The following is a 16687-nucleotide window of genomic DNA, read 5'->3' on the forward strand; positions in this document are numbered from 1 at the left end:
GGTCGGGTCACAAACCATAGGATTTGCAGAGTCAGCAGATAATTTAGTGAAAGAGGCTCCTATCCAAAGATGTTATTTTGGTCACCTTCGTTTTACTCCGAGATACTTCCATTGAATCTTGAATAGCTAAGATTAATGTCCCATAACAAGAAAAAGAAGAAAAGGAGACCAAAGAACAAAGCAAGAAATGATTTGTTGGTCGGGTCACACAACTCACACTAACTTTATTTCTATTTGCTAGTACTAAACAGTATCTTTTGGTCAAAAAGTACTACATTACACTTCCCACAAATATGACTACTAAACATAAGAGAAAAGGCAATTTTCTTTCTAAAACATGTTTCATTGTTACATGGAATCAGCCTCTAATACTTGCGTTAGGATAAGCTACCTACATAACAACCCCTTGGGTTGCAGGCTCTTCCCTGGGCCATGCGTGAATACGAGATGCTTTAAGCATCGGGTTGCCGTTTTTTCTCATCAATACAATTTGCTTCATAATCAGCCTTCACAAGGTTAAATGTAAACAATTGCAAAAGTGGAGAGGGGAGAGATGAAGAGGAAGAAAATGAAGCAATTTTTTTGTGAACTATTAAACCAGCCACTCGCACTTCCAAAAAGAACAGCATGGCATAAGAATTCTGGAGAATTACATGTGTTCTGCGTCCCTATATTGAAGGGATAGCAGAGAATTGAACTTGAACTATAAATATATAGCACAAATTCCTAAAATACAGATATGGAACAAGTGAAAGCAGTATCTAATAAATAATAACACAAGCTCATGATATATGCGCACAGCAGGCAAAACTATGATACACAACAAGAAAACACAACAGATATTCAACCTCCCGCCGTAGTACACAAAATACAACGCATCCGAGAGGCACCTGAAGAAGCATCCCCATCATCGTCATCATCATCATATTCTTCTTCTTCATCATCAATACCATTATCAGATTCATAATATGACCCAGTCCCCTTGGAAGCAGCCCCAGACTCTTTTTTACCGCCAACAGAAATGGTGGATTCCATAAGACAAGTTGTATGGTAGGCATGACAACAAAAGAAGGCAATAATTGATACATTCTGTAGAGAAAACGGATCAAAACATATGCAACACCTTCCACCCCCTCTGGTTTTTGATTTGACCTCCATGGATTTCATACTCATGACTCTCTCTCCTAAATGTGAAGCCTTCTGCTCACTCTTACGGGAACGTGCTTGATCAACATCATCGCTCAAACATATCGCGCGCTTTGCTTCCTTGTAGTATTTGACTAGCAGGTTGACACAATCAGCCTGGCAGTGAAACCAAATCATCAAAGGAATTACTTCATCATAACTTGCAAGCAAATGCAAATCTTCTGTAACAATCCTGGAAAGTAGGGTCATAACTAATGTACCTTAAGTATGTCATTACATCCATGTCTAAGAGAAGTTTCTGTTCTGTAGTCAGTGACAATTTTTACTAGACGATCCCTCAGACTGCAATGGAATGCAATATTGCAATTACATTCAGGTTAGTTCCAAAAGATTCAAGCTCACTAACAGCACTTAGCATCATTAATTGCAAACCCAATCTGACTAACTCATTACATCAAAAATACGAACCACAGCATCCAATAAGTGTCACAAAAAGTCTAGATTTTAACTTACAATGCTCACAAAAAAGCAATTTGAGTCACGATTAGATTACATCCTCCTATTTCACTAGTCAAAAAGACTTACCAGCAGTAAAAACATTTTATACCAAAATAATAAAAGCAAAAATATTAATGTATCTTGTTTAAGGATGCAATTGAGGCAAGCTAATTCTAGGGTATTGTAACTCACTAGAGTTATACGACATTGATATTTGCCGCTAAGCCCAAACTAACACAACAAGCAGTTAAAAGGACGCAACTTTTCCTTGCAAAATTGTTCTCATGAAAAGTAATTTTCACCGAACAATGGAGACACTAAACTAATAAAAGCCTAAAAGGGAATTGTTGGACGGGACATAATTATGCAGGTGCTCCGGATGCATTCTTCTAACTACTACCACGATATCAGATGTATGTAAAGATATATTTTTTTATAACCAATAGATTCACTATTTCCAGCATCAAAACTCAACCCTTCACTACTTAGATTCACCAGTTATCCACCACTTATGATTCGAATACGAGACATGCAACAACCACATATCCTGCACTATACTACCTTCACCGTTGCACCAAAGTTTTGAAGGCATGTGCATTTGTGAATGCCTATTCTTTTTGTATGTGTATTTCATGTTAATTATTATTAAAAATTCAAAGAAGACAAAAATGAAAGATATACCTTTAAAAAAACTTATAAAGAAGCAAAGATGGTTCGTTTACTACATAGAATTATATGAACTACACTTTCCAAGAAGGAATTAAATTTTTAAAGAATGTACAACAACAACAGCAACCCAGTATAATCCCACTAGTGGGGTCTGGGGAGGGTAGTGTGTACGCAGACCTTACCCCTACCCTAGGTTAGAGAGGCTTTTTCCGATAGACCCTCAGCTCCCTCCCTCCAAGAACTCCCCACCTTGCTCTTGGAGTGACACGAACTCACAACCTCTTGGTTGGAAGTGGAGGGTGTTCACCACTAGAGCAACCCACTCTTGTCAAATTTTTAAAGAATGTAAAACACATATATTCCGAAAATTCCTAACATAAATTAAAAAACAAAAGGGTAAAAAATACATTTCTAAAATTCCTAATGTGAACAAAATAAAAGAGGGTAATACCTTTTCACGAAGGAATCAAATTGTCTTCGATTCCTAAAATCTAACGTAAACAATCAAGTTGTATTCCATTCCTAAAAACATATATATATATATATATATATATATATATAAACAATCAAGTTGTATTCCATTCCTAAAAACATACCTAAATATAAGTCAAAAGGGATAATATTTTTCATGAAGGAAGGAAGGAAGGAATCAAATAGTCTTCCATTCCTAAAAACATACCTAAACACAAGTAGAAAAGGAAAAAATCTCACCAAGAAGGAACGAGATTGTATTCAAAGTATAAATCTATTCCTGACTATTCCTAACATAAATAAAAAATAAATAAATTAATAGTAATTACAATTTTATCAATATGGATTATGGAATGCACCTACGAAGGGTAAAAAAAATCTATCAACATTTTGTGTTGGAGCATCGTGCTTGTATAATAGTGTAGTATAGATAAAGATAACAATTCTTTGATAACTTCAGCAAATGGATGCAAGTTTTGAAGTTCTACAATGGATCAACTTACATTAGTATTGGATTCATTGATAAACATCAAATACTTGGTAAGATTTCCCAATCTAATTGGGAAGAATTATGTTGAGGACCCAAATGCACAGGAAGCATGTTCGATAAACCATCGGTGAAGGCATCATCCACACACACACACAAACAAAAAAAAAAAAAGGAAAGCCTGAAGCCCAAACTCATAGCAGAAGAGAAATTTTACCAATAAGATACTTTGCTACTCATACCTATGAAAATGTGAGTTTATTTAACCGACAAACTTACCGAGGTATTTCCAAGCCATTGGGCAACAAATTTACAATGTAAAGGGGATCAAGATTCCCTACAGTATGCTCTAATAATACTCCAACCTGTAAATAAGAAGAAATAAGGCAGCTTAATCCAAAACGGCAAACATTAAAACAACGTTCATAGATTCTCCTGTGCTTTACAAAAGGGAAAAGGAAAGTGATGCTTTACCATTTCAGGCTTATTAAGACTTTGCTTAATCAGCTCTTCCCAGAGTTCATCATCATGTTGCATGCTTACAAATTCTATGGCCTGCATGTGAGTAGTTATAAGGCTAGTCCATTGAACTTTAAACTTAAAAAAGTAATATTATGACTACAAAATCAGCAAAAAGCCACCTCTTCTATATCTCCTAATCTATTTATAATAACTGCAAGGGCCTGCTTTGCATTCCCCATTCTTCCAAGGATGAAAACTTGCTCCTTTAATAAATCTCTCTTCACGCAGATATCATAAGCCTAGCATAATTCATTAAAGAAAAGGAAGGTCAATAAGGACAATAAGCCAGAGATTGAGACTTGTCAGCCATTCACTCAATAAAACCTTCTCAAGTGTATAATGCTGGCTACTTCTGAGAAAGGGAAGCATCATCTTTGGATCACAGTCAGCATAAAGCTCAACCTATGAAAATCATAAACAAACAGAAACTGAATCAGTGGAGACCAATAGAATCCACAAAATTTAAGAATCAACAAAGTATGGACATAAAAGACAAAAAACCACAACATGGGCCATTAAAACCTTAAGGCATAAGGAAATACTTGTCTTGCCACTTCCAAAATTATATGTTCTCAGCTAGTTGAATGCTATCTTTCTCCTATGGAACATATAAGACGCTGCTTTTCTCTTTAGCCTGATCAATTAGAGAGGCTCTATGTTTCATGGGCTCATCTATAGGTACTATTTGATACCACTGGGTAAGTATTCGAGACATGTACATGTAGTTTTATATACTCCGCATGTAACTTTTTTTGTGTGCATATTTTGAAGAATTCAGACAGAGTACCCGCACCCATGTCGGACCAGATTGACATGGTATGCCAAAGACAAATGAAGGATCCATATAACATAGGAGATACTTAAGTTACCCAAAAACTAAATAGAAATGAAATTGTTTAATCCACTGTGTATGGATGGGTGAGCACAATTAACAACGTAACATAAAATGTTGAACACTAGATAAAGGCTGTTTCGAGATAAGGATATTTATAAGCATTAGGCAGGGCTAGTTAATGGAACAGCTCTTTCTCGAGTTATTGAAGATTTATACAATTACCGCTGAACGTGTTAATTTTATGTTCAACATAGCTGATATCATCAATGTAATGGATTAACTTTTCTACACTTTCAGTAACGTTTAATTGGTTTGGACCTATCTTACCAATTTAGAGTTTAGGGCCTAGTGTCCTTGAGTTACCACATGGAAATGTTCACTGATTAATGGCCCTAACAAATTGTCAAGTGGCACAAAATGGGATAAGGGCACCTATATGATCAGAAAGACACAGCATATACCTTCAGTTACAATTCAAAACAAAAATATTTAGCCCAAGAAGCATGAGCAGTGGCATAATTCTTGTCATAAAAGATGAACCGCCATGTCACATAGGCCTCACCTAGTAATTACCTCAAAGCTAAACAAGCTTTAAAGTGGCTACCATCTATACAAACCTGCATGTCATGGTACTCCCGTCCAGCATGAGGATTCACCTCAAATAGTGAATGAAGGTACAGATGCAAAAGGTAGCGATGGTCACACTTATTCCTTGCAGCCATAAGTTGTGACACCACTTCGGGTGGATGTATTAGGTCCCTATGCTGGATCAACAAAGGTATGGCACGCTTGCTGTCAACCATCATAAGTTGGACAACCTGTCAGTCCGTGGCAATTAGACAATCATAAGTGAAGCAATTGTAGAAGCATATTATCTAACCTATGGCCATTATTATGTTCGTAAAGTCTGTTACTTCTTGTTTCAAGAATATCAAGAATGCAAAGTTAGGATTTTATTTTCTTCTAGAAACAGTAAACCACCAATCGACCTAAAGAAAAAACGGAACAGAAAACGAGAAAAGATAAAGATTTCATTTTCCATTTGAGCTGAATTACATCTTTCTCAACATAATATATAAGACAGTTAGATAACAAAACTCAGCCAATCTAATGTATAACCATACCTTTTCACGCACAGCATCATGCAAATTATGCTTTTCAATGAAGTCGAACAGATCCGGCTTCATAAGCTGGAAGCATAAACAATTGGACAAAGAGTAACAGAAGTCAACTTCTTAACACAATTATCAACATCCTCCTCCAGAGTAATAAATTTAATATAGCACTGAACTTACATCCGCATAAATAGCAAAAGCTTTTTCATGTTGTCCATCAATCACATATAATTCTGCTAATGCCTATATGTTAAAGTGGAACAATAAATAAATATGCCTAAAAAAAGCATATAGAACATAAGAGATAAATAGTAACTCCTTTGCACTTACCTCTTTGATGTGATCAGTCATAGATGAGGTATTAAACTGAGATTCTATAGCTGAGATAACAGGTGATGTAGAATAAATGCTAGGTGGCCAGGATTTGACAGTTGATAAGAGATCCTTGTGGAAAGCTGGATTTGTTGCCAGAGCAACAAGAGCTACCTAAATTACAACAAATGATTGTTGACTATCTTTAGGCATGTATATGAAATCATTCAAGAACCTACTGGACACAGTAGAAAAGTGCAGACCTCATAAGCTGTATCACGCAATCTTGGATTTTCTGTTGGGATGTATGGAACCAACACGGGGAGTTGTCGCAGATGTGCAAAATGAAAAACCCATCTGGAAAAAACAGCCAATTGCAATTCAATAACTCAAAGTATATTTCCAAGAGATTTCAGTGTTTTAACGATATTTATACCTTTCCCACGCAGAAGCTGATCCTCGCAACAGTTTTGGACATAATGATGCCGCTTCGCCATACTTCCTTTCCACAATCAGATGATCAAGGTATCTTGAACCCACCTGATTTGAGGAAGCAATTTAGTGAGAAAAAAGCTTGAATGAGTACCTTGTTAGTGGATGTCCAAATCTTATAAGCATGATCAAAAGGAACAAGCATGAACTTAATACAGAAACTATCCATATATAGTAAAATGTACTGCTCCAGAAATTGAGAACTGTGACACCTAAATCTACTGGGCACTATGCAAATGAGTTGTGTCAAGCAATTTTTATCTTTATCCAATAAGATGAAGACATACCATTTCAGAACAGAAGGCAGAAACAGAGAGAAGATGAGGGCAGCATACAACAATTTAGAAACTTGTATTATTGATAGGACTTTTATATATATAACACACACAGAAGTTGTTGAGCATCGTAGCAACAAATTAATCAATATTAAGCTGAATTGATATGAAAACAAATATATGTTTGATGCAAAAGCAAGGTAAACTACATTCAAACAAAATACCTCTTCATGGAGCTCACTCCTTCCCTGATTGGCCTCAACTGCTAATAAAGCTCTCTCATGCCATCCATGCTGGAGAAGCCAATTAATATGATCTTCTGTGTCCCTAAAAATCAATCATAGAAAAATTAACAATTTCTGTCAATCATCACTCCTGTATCCAAATAGAAGAGAGTGTCATTCTTTGGATAGATAAATGTTTTTTGATTGTTGAAATAAAATTCTTTGGATAGACAGATGTTACTGAATGGAATTTCAAGATCCACCTCTGCAGGGTAGATACATAGGAGTTAACTTATGAGGCACGATACCAACTTAAAGTCCTTAATGGGGTCAGGGACTTTTAGGACATGCACATGCCTAGACATCTGTAACAAATTCTTCTATTTTTGTATTCTTTTTTCTTAATTTATGAGCACGTGAATCTTCCATTTTGCAGGAATGTCCTACATTTCCACACCAAATGAAAGCTTGTTTGGCTCCTGTTGAGGGCCGGATTCTTTTCTCCTCTTCCTCTTCCTCTTCTCTTCACCACCTTTGCCCCTACTTTTCTGCTTGGCTGCTAACCTGCAACCATGCTTCTGGTTCAGGTTATCTTCTTCGGCTACCCTGCTTCTCTGTTCTCAAATTCAAGCTTTCTTCTTCCTCTTCCCCTTCCCCTTCCCCTTCTCCTTCCTCCTCCTCTTCCTCTTCCTCTTCCTCTTCCTCTTCCTCGTCATCCTTCACTAGTCTTTCCCAAACCACCTCCCTCCCTCCTAATTCAGTTTATTATGCTGCCATCTTATTTATTTATTTATATTTCTCTCTGCTTTATGCATTTGCAGCACAACTATAGCTCCAAATTGTATGACTTTGATATATGAAATAAGCTTGGAATCTTTAATAAATTAGTATCTGGAGTTACTTGGATGCCTTCCTGAAATCATAGTGTTACTTGTAAAATTTAAAAACAGATCATTAAAAAGTCACAGTCCACCACGGAATATAGGCCTCATGCATGAAAGGTTACACTTTAGTTATGTGGATAGTATGGAGAGAGAGAGAGAGAGAGAGGAACAAGAGAGCTTTTGACGGAGTAGAAAAAGATTTCGTACACTTGAGAAATAGCCTCTTTTCCCTTATTTCCTTTTGGTGCACCCACGAGGCTCCTATATGTATAGAAAATTGGGTGTCTTTCATAGAAAACCATGTCTTTTTGTAAGGTTTTCTATATTTTGGTATACCTCTTGTATTAGGCCGCACTTTTTGTCCTACTTTTAATGAAGTTTATTACTCTATCAAAAAAAAAAATCACTTGGAAAAAAAAGGGCAACACCAGGCACTAATTGTTCAGAAGAGATCGATCCTGGTAAAAGAGAAAGAAAACAGAGCATACCAGCAAATAACACAAAAGAACCTCACTTTGCTTGGTGCAGATATGCATAATCACATAGGAATTGACACATGAAAACAATTCGAAAAGAGCTTTACCAACCTTGGCTTCGCAATAATCACATCTTTTGGGGATACAATGTAGTATAAGGGTTCATCACCAGCAGCCCACTGACCCCCTGCATAGCTGCTGCCTAAACCATTTGGTTATGTTATATCAACTTCATAAAGCATCTCTTAAGTGAGTTCACATGAATACAGAGTGATGAACGACACAAACACTCAAGATTACCTGAAAATGGAGCATGTGCAAGTGAATAGTCTTTCGCCTTGTAATGCTCAAAGCCATGTACCGGGAGAGCATCGGTAGCAAGCTCATCATTATTCCACGTCACGACACGCACTTCTGGTCTTTGAGCATTTCCCTGTTGGATGAATTACAAATCCTAGCAACTATCACCGATTACCCTTATTAAACAACATGGATATCAGTAGCATTTAGTGGGCAAACAAACGAAAGGTTAGGAGAATGTCCTACAGAGAAAAGCAAAGGTTATGGCGTTAATGTCATATGGTGGAGGCAACCAAATATATAGTTCATCTGTCAGAAAGCTACGAGGGACATGGCAGTTTGAAATTGCAAAAACTTACAAGGCTAGAAAGTAAATTTGAGAATTAAATACATCCATTATATAATTATTTGAACATATAGCCCCCCCTACATAACTTAAGCGCATAACTTTCTCCAAAATGCATCATAGAAACGATTGAATTTTTTTTCACAATCCCCTCACTAACTCACTGCATAAGACTAAATTAGCATTCTTACTAGATGACCTCCTCACCAGCCCTACTGCCCCCCCCCCCCCCCAAAAAAAAATAACACTCTCTGTATCTTTGGTCCTTCTTGGGTTTAAAATCTGAACTAATAGGAAATGTTGTCCTTTTCAAAAGAACAAGAATAGCCAGCTTGGGTAGAAATGTTAACAGTCAACCAAGTCCATAAATGAAATAGAGCTTTGTGAATATTTCAAAAGGTGAGGAAGGTCATGGGACACGAAACTTCTGGAGCAGTATACAAATTTTAACCCAAAACTTTACAAGGCCACATAGACATGCAGTGGTCACTTGATGAAAAAGAAATTTTCCTTTCGTACAAAAACTTCAAGAAAAAAGGAGTGCATTAAGAAAGGGAATAACTTAAAAACAAAAGAGTGGAATATAAAAGGCAAGAACTCAACAATCTCATAACTATGAATTTGATGCATCACAGAGACGTGAAAATTGTACAAAACAACATTTAAGCGACATAATATAAACAGCAGAAAGAACTTCTTTTTTTTTTATGAAGTAATTGAAAACAGCAGAAAGAACTTGTGAGTCAAACACGGTTATGCAACTATTTAGACCTCGCTAAAGAACTTCTCTACTGGGTTTTAGGTAACAAATATTTCTCCTTATGCCTCCGACTTTAAGATATACACTATCTTCCCCCATTTCTCCTATTCTTGCCCATCAAAGGCTCAGTAACTTTTTCTCATGGGGTTCTTTCCAAGCTTGCACACTCCTCGACTATTCCCTAAGTACCGGCTAGCTCCCACCAGCACAGTATTGGGTAACTCTGCCCACCAATACTTAGCAAAATGAGAATAAATCACCAAGTGTTTTTACCCCATTTGTGGGAAATTACTGGCTCTGAGCCGAGGGTCTCCCGGAAACAGCCTCTCTACCCCTCCAGGGTAGGGGTAAGGTCTGCGTACACTTTATCCTCCCCAGACCCCACTAGTGGGATTATTATTGGGTTGTTGTTGTTGTGGGAAATTACTGGGCTTGTTGTTGTTGTTGTTGTTGTATTTGAACTCGGGTCTCCAAGATATGTCCGCAAGGCCACGCCCTTGGGTGTAACAATGAAGGAAATTCTAAGGCATAGTAGATTTAAAAGACTTCATTCAACAGTCTTGATTACTATGATACTGGAATTTACATTCACGTCGAGTACAACAATTTGAAGTCAAGGGCTGGCAGCAAGTAACTACAAAGCATTTTCCCTCAAAATAAGTAAACTTCCCATAAAAGCGAGCATAGCAAGAAATATAACTCATTCATAACACAGAAAGGACCAACTACATTGACACTTGATCCAGTCTATCAGTTAATTCCAAGGTCAGAAAGAAGGAAACAGATACCTGTCTTGAGGGAATAGTGCTGCTGAAGTCCTTCTCTCCATCTTCGGCAGGAATATAAGCTAGAATAACCAAAGAATCACCAAAAGGAGCAATTCCTGAAATGAAATAGCTGGTTTGAAAGGATGCCACAATGTCCACCTGATTCAGTCTAGACATGGTTATATACTTGTATGTCCCATTCACGCCTTTGTTTTGGTTTGTTCTTATCGATGCAATTTTCACAGAGGTTCCCCATCCAATGACCAAAAGAGTGTCATCCTGATTGTGAAGGTAAAATAATGAGAATTGTCCAGAATAATTAGAAGTAACAACATACACAACAACTGAGACCAAAAGAGACAATTATGGTTTTACTTGCAGAATATGGTGGGAACCTAATGTATTGCAGCAGTCTTACATTGCATACACATGGCTCATAACAAGTACAATTAGTTTTCTACAACAGCCTTGAAACCTACCTGCCAAACTATACGAGGGACCAGAAGTTCAGGGCGAGGACTTCCACGAGGTCTTTCAATGAAAGTTATGCGCTGATCATTCGCAGCATCATAAACTTTAACTCCTGCATCATTCGCCCAGGCAATGAGACTAGTCCGCCACTTCACTGCATGAATTGGACCTTCACCAGAGTGCAGAACCTGCCAAAAGAACCACATGAATACAAATCCACAATCTTTTCATGTTCCTTCAATCAGAAAAGATAAATGCAGTTAACCCTATGGACAAAAGAAAAACCTGGTCTCGATAGCCCATCCACTTTTTAGCATTAAGATACAAATTACCAGCTAAACCACCAGTCACAAATCTTCTGGAAGATTTTCTTGCGTAATCTGGGTCTAAAGCAACGGCCTTCATTGGCCGATGATACTCAAATTTCATCCTCTCATTAGTGAAAAGACTATTTATTATGACAGATCCATCATCAGAACAGCTTCCAATGTATTCACCTTCTGCGTCAAAGCAAAGATCGTTGACTGCAGCAGTATGAGCAGCAAACTCTTTAACCTGTGGCAAACAAAAATTTCCTTAATATTTCAAGTAAGGAACAAGTGACCGCTTGATTAGGAAAACTCAAACCAAAGAGCAAGAACCTTTTTATGGATACAGATTAGAGAAATGCAATGCAATATTGGCATAATCTATATGCCAACCTTCCCTCAGAATGCAAAAGACAAACAGATTGGCCTATTTGAAGATAAAAATTGGATGAAGATAGATGCTCTAGATTCCTAACAGGCCACATCCTTTTACTGATTACTACAATAGACAAGTTTGCACCACTACAAAGAACAATAATTTCAATAGTTTACACATCTCCATAGCCCAAACTAGTCAGATTTGGATATAAGATTTTCTATATTCATTCTGCTCCATCTGAATCGCTCTCATTTCGGTACTCGTCTACTCGATAATTACAAAGTAGTGATTTTTTAAAACTAGGAATTATCTAAACCTCACGCTAATCCCTATATTGATATAGAAACTTCTAACTAAACTAAGAAGACTCCTGGCTAGCACCAAGAACTAATGTAAGTGTACCAACAACAACTAAACATCTAAAATCTAAACCTTAATGTCACCTACTCAGTATCGCCTACATGAATACTTTCTTACCATTATATTATGTTCTCGATTAATACGTCCGGATTCAAGAGATTGTAGGTCTTCCAAAACGATTTTCCTATTGTGTGGTTTTAGGTCTACTACGCCTTTTTTAACAACTTCAATCATCATAGTGCCTTCCTAAGGACCGGTGCATTTAGAGGTCCACATAAAACATGCCAAGACCGTCTCTGCAAGGGTCTTCTGAAAGAATACGGTGGAATTTTGAAAGAACACATGTAAGGTAGGCTTGAAGTGGCTTACAGGTTTGTTTAATGTGATTTTTAGGACTACGAAGATGCCCGAAGAATGGAGGTGGAGTACGATGATTTCGTTGTAGAAGAACAAAGGTGAAATCCAAAATTGCAGTAACTATAGGAGTATCAAGCTGCTAAGTCACACTGTGAAAATTTGGGAGAGGGTGGTGGAACTCATGGAAGTGAGGGTGAGGAGGAGTATGTCTATTTTCGAGAACCAGTTTGGGTTCATGTTGGGGCCATCGAATACTGAAGTTATTCATCCTGTAAGGTGATTGATGGAGCAGTACAGGGAAAAAAGAGAAATGGTTTGCATATGGTGTTCATTCAACTAGAAAAAGCATACGACAAAGTCCCAAGGAAGGTGCTATGGAGATGTTTGGAAGCTAGAAGTGTGTGCCTGTAGCATACACTAGGGTGGTTAAGAATGTATGATGGAGCTAAGACCCGAGTATTGATAGGGGGAGGAGACTCGAAACACTTCCAAGTCAGGAGTTGCACCAAGAATCAGTTCTTAGCCCATTTTCATTTGCCTTGACGATGGACGTACTGACACGTCATATTCAAGGGAAGGTGTCATGGTGCATGTTATTTGCAGATGACATTGTACTCATTGACGAGACGCGGGGTAGAGTTAACACAAGGCTGGAGGTCTTGAGCATGACCAAAACAGAGTACTTGGAGTGCAAATTCAGTGACAGGACCCATGAAGCAGACATGGACGTGACGCTTGATACACAAGTCATCCCCGAGAAAGGAAGTTTCAAGTACTTGGGGTCAGTTATCCAAGGCAATGGAGAAATTGGCGAGGATGTCACTTTGCATTGGTGTGGCGTGGATGAAAAGGAGGCTCGCATTCGGTGTTTTGTGTAATAAGAATGTGCCACCAAGAATTAAAGGTAAGTTCTACAGAGCGGTGGTTAGTCCAATAATGTTCTATGGAATGGAGTGCAGGCCAGTCAAGAACTCTCATGTCCAAAAGTTGCAAGAACCGGAAATGAGTATGTTGAAATGTATGTGTGGAATCACCAAATTACTTTTTTGACACTATCATACGGGTTTTCTTAAGTCAATGAATATTATGCAGAGATCCTTCTTTCTCTCTTATTAACTTTTATCAATATTCTTGATGAAGATATAGCCTCCGTTATAGATGTATGAAGCATATATTTGACCTGATTTTCTATTGCTCCTTTAATCCTAGTCTATGATATATCACCATCTCCTAAAACTTCATGTGAATCATAAGTTTAATATGAGATAGTTCAAACAACTTCGAATCGCTTGAATAAAGGTACTTTCTCTAATTGTTTCCAACCCTTAATATAATATTGAATAGCTTGATAAGCCATATTACTCCAACCTCTTCATTGCACTTCCCAAGAGGGATACGACCGTGACTACAAGCTTTTCAACCCTCATACTTTTTATGGCATCTTTTACTTCTAGATACGTTAGTGTATGTGTTTACCTAAGGTCTCTATCTAGCCTAAAATGACACGGGATTAGAATGACTGCAGGTTCATGAAAGCCCTAAAACTCCTATTTCTCTAAGTTGGCTGCTTCTGATAAGCATGGAGCTTGTGCCTAACTCAACCCCGAAAGCTAGCTCAGAAGGTGAGGATTGCCCAAGTCATAAAAAGAGTCCAAGGAATCCATCCATCTCCGATGTGGGATTCTATCACCCCAACCCCGCATGCCCAGACCTGCCAAATAAAGCGTGAACAGTCTATCCTAGGGGCCTCGCTTTAATACCATGATAAAGAAATGGACCTTCGGCCTAACTCAATCTCAAAAGATAACTCATGAGGTAAAGATTGCCCAAAATCATATAAGTAGACCCATTTAAATTCTCCCACGCAATGTGGGACTCAGCACTCCTCATGCCCAAGACTGGACATTTGAAGCGTGGACAATATAGAATGGGGGCCCAATATCGGATATATTAGAATGAACCTTGGTTTTGATCCACAAATGGACTTTTGTGTCTAACTCAACCCCAAAAGCTAGCTCAAAGGATGAGATTGCCAAGACATATAAAGAGTTCAAGGAACGCATCCATCTCCGATATGGGCTTCCATTAGCTTCTCTATATTTTTCTGATGAAGAAGTTGGCTGCTTCTCTAGATTAAACCGTAGAAACAAAAGGAAAATAAAAATTGCTTCATTTAATTACAAAGAAGCGCCCTCTCGAGTAACTAGAAAGTTGTTAAACTATCTTTCAGCTGCACAGCACGCCCCCAGGACACTTTCTGCAAAAATGTAAGCAGTTTTGCTGGATTCATCTTGATGATTATTTTAAGGATCATCTTTCCAGGTTAAAAATCTGAGTCGTGAAAATAACAGAAAAGGCTGGCACTAGAAATGCAGACTAAAAAAGTAAACCATTTTGTTAGTATTTTCTAGCCTCGGTGTATCACAAAATTGAAGTTTATCACACATCACTAGATGTAATTTAAAACAAAAAAGAAAAGAAATGGCATCTCTGATCTCTCTGCTCATAATTCTCAGGCCCAACATAACCTCAAAATTTAAACTTTGCCTTATCCACCAATTTATTTACCGTATTATCACAAGCAACTAAGAAGGAAAATTTAAATCAAATAAACAATAAAAAGAGAGGTAAAAATTGACAAAGCAGTAATCTTTAAGGAAATTTAACACTGTTGACTGTTTTCCAGCTAAATTCACACAAAATCTAAACAATTTCACCACAGTAACATAACCCTCAGTAATGAATTCAAAAAAAAAAGAATAAAACCTCAATGCAAAGAAGAAAAAAAGAATCATTGCCTGATTGCCAAGGAAATCTAGAATGTGAACGGCTCCACCGTAAGTACCAAGGGCAATCATTCGTTCGGCGACGGCAATACACGTGGCAGCATCGCTTGAGAGAAGCGATTGCACACTGCCTCCCATCCTCTGATACTTAAGTCTCGGTTCATATTCTTCTTCTTCTTCCACCTCTTCTACGGAATCTTCTTCTTCTTCTTGATCCCTCTCGTCGTCGCCGTCGATTCCGTTATCCGATAGCTTCCGTGACATTTCGAACTCCGATTAACTGAAGATCTGTAAAGGTTAGTTTAGTTACGGTACTTTGCTTTTTCTTTTTGTGTGGGGCGGTTTTTGAAGAGAAAGAAAGAAGCGTTTTCGGGGTTGCCCGTTAAACAGTTGATTAGAAGGAATACTTATTTGCCTGTTATTTGTTTTGTCCTTAATCTAGTTTTAATTAATTTTTTCGAAGGATATGGGGATGTGCTTTTGGTTTAGTCAATGAGGTTTTAAAGGGAGGTGCTTTCTCGTGATATTCACGTTAGCTGATCTTATGCTAATTGCTAATCACAATATTGTTTTTTTGAGCATAATGACTCGAGTCACTTTGCAATAATTAAATCTCATTCATCAAAATATTATACTGTATTATATAAAGCTAAAAACAATATTTCTTTATACATAATTTATTGAATCTCCTTGGTATAAGAAATAATTCTTATATAATGGTAAAGGGGTTGAATAATTGCTTTAGATCACATATTTAAATCTCAACACTTCAAATTCCATAATACAAATTTGTAGTCCCGCTATTGTTTGCTCGAATTCAATCCGATTGATTGAATTTTTTTGTCAATTATATAACCCTGTATATACGAGTTATCACATTGATCAATTACCTCAATATATTATGGTTTCTCAAACATATGCCTTGAAATCCGACCTAAAAGCACTCGTACAGCTTGACAAAATTTTAGAAAAATGGCTAAAGCAACTTATCAATGTCCATTGCCAAGATCGTCTATGCATGCTAGACATTAATACTACTATTTTATGTATTTCCAGCAATCTTTTTTGGAGTTGAGATCTCATTGCATCACGAAGAATTAGAGGTCTATGTATGTACGAGTTATTACATTGATCAACTATCTCACTATATTATTGGTTCTCGAATGCTTGCCTTGAAAATCCGATTTAAAAGCATCACACAACCTCATAATATTTTAGAAAAATGGCTAAAGAACCTATCAATGTCCATTACCAAGATCGCCTATGCATGCTAGATATTACTACTACTATTTTATGTATTTCGATCAATCTTTCTCGGAGTTGAAATCACATTGTATCACGAAGAGTAAGAGGTCTCTGTATGTACGAGTTATTACATTGATCAATTACCTTACTATATTATGGCTTCTCGAATGCTTGCCTTGAAAATCCGCATCATACAACCTCA

General features: G+C 37.3%; 1 protein-coding gene across 1 annotated transcript; it reads right to left on the reverse strand.

Moving 5' to 3' along the window:
* Window positions 1-569: 569 nt before the first annotated feature.
* On the reverse strand, window positions 570-15644 carry LOC104112021 (vacuolar protein sorting-associated protein 41 homolog). The gene is made up of 19 exons (XM_009621844.4): window positions 15253-15644; window positions 11336-11605; window positions 11059-11238; window positions 10601-10858; window positions 8707-8839; window positions 8518-8608; window positions 7047-7149; window positions 6492-6595; window positions 6319-6412; window positions 6074-6229; window positions 5924-5986; window positions 5753-5818; window positions 5246-5446; window positions 4118-4195; window positions 3913-4032; window positions 3746-3826; window positions 3551-3636; window positions 1407-1488; window positions 570-1302 (listed from the first exon to the last, which is right to left on the reverse strand). The coding sequence occupies exons 1-19, from the start codon at window positions 15502-15504 to the stop codon at window positions 844-846; spliced, it is 2877 nt and encodes a 958-aa protein (XP_009620139.1). The 5' UTR covers window positions 15505-15644; the 3' UTR covers window positions 570-843.
* Between the last annotated feature and the right edge of the window lie 1043 nt (window positions 15645-16687).

This window comes from Nicotiana tomentosiformis, chromosome 11 (assembly GCF_000390325.3).
Source record: "Nicotiana tomentosiformis chromosome 11, ASM39032v3, whole genome shotgun sequence".
NCBI classification, from domain to species: domain Eukaryota; kingdom Viridiplantae; phylum Streptophyta; class Magnoliopsida; order Solanales; family Solanaceae; genus Nicotiana; species Nicotiana tomentosiformis.

Coding starts and splice junctions, on each gene's coding strand:
- LOC104112021 (XM_009621844.4), bottom strand. CDS start 15,504: ATGTCACGGAAGCTATCGGATAACGGAATCGACGGCGACGACGAGAGG. Junction 6,596..7,046: donor GGAGTGAGCTCCATGAAGAG/GTATTTTGTTTG, acceptor TCCTCAAATCAG/GTGGGTTCAAGATACCTTGA. Junction 4,196..5,245: donor GGGAGTACCATGACATGCAG/GTTTGTATAGAT, acceptor TGATTTTCATAG/GTTGAGCTTTATGCTGACTG.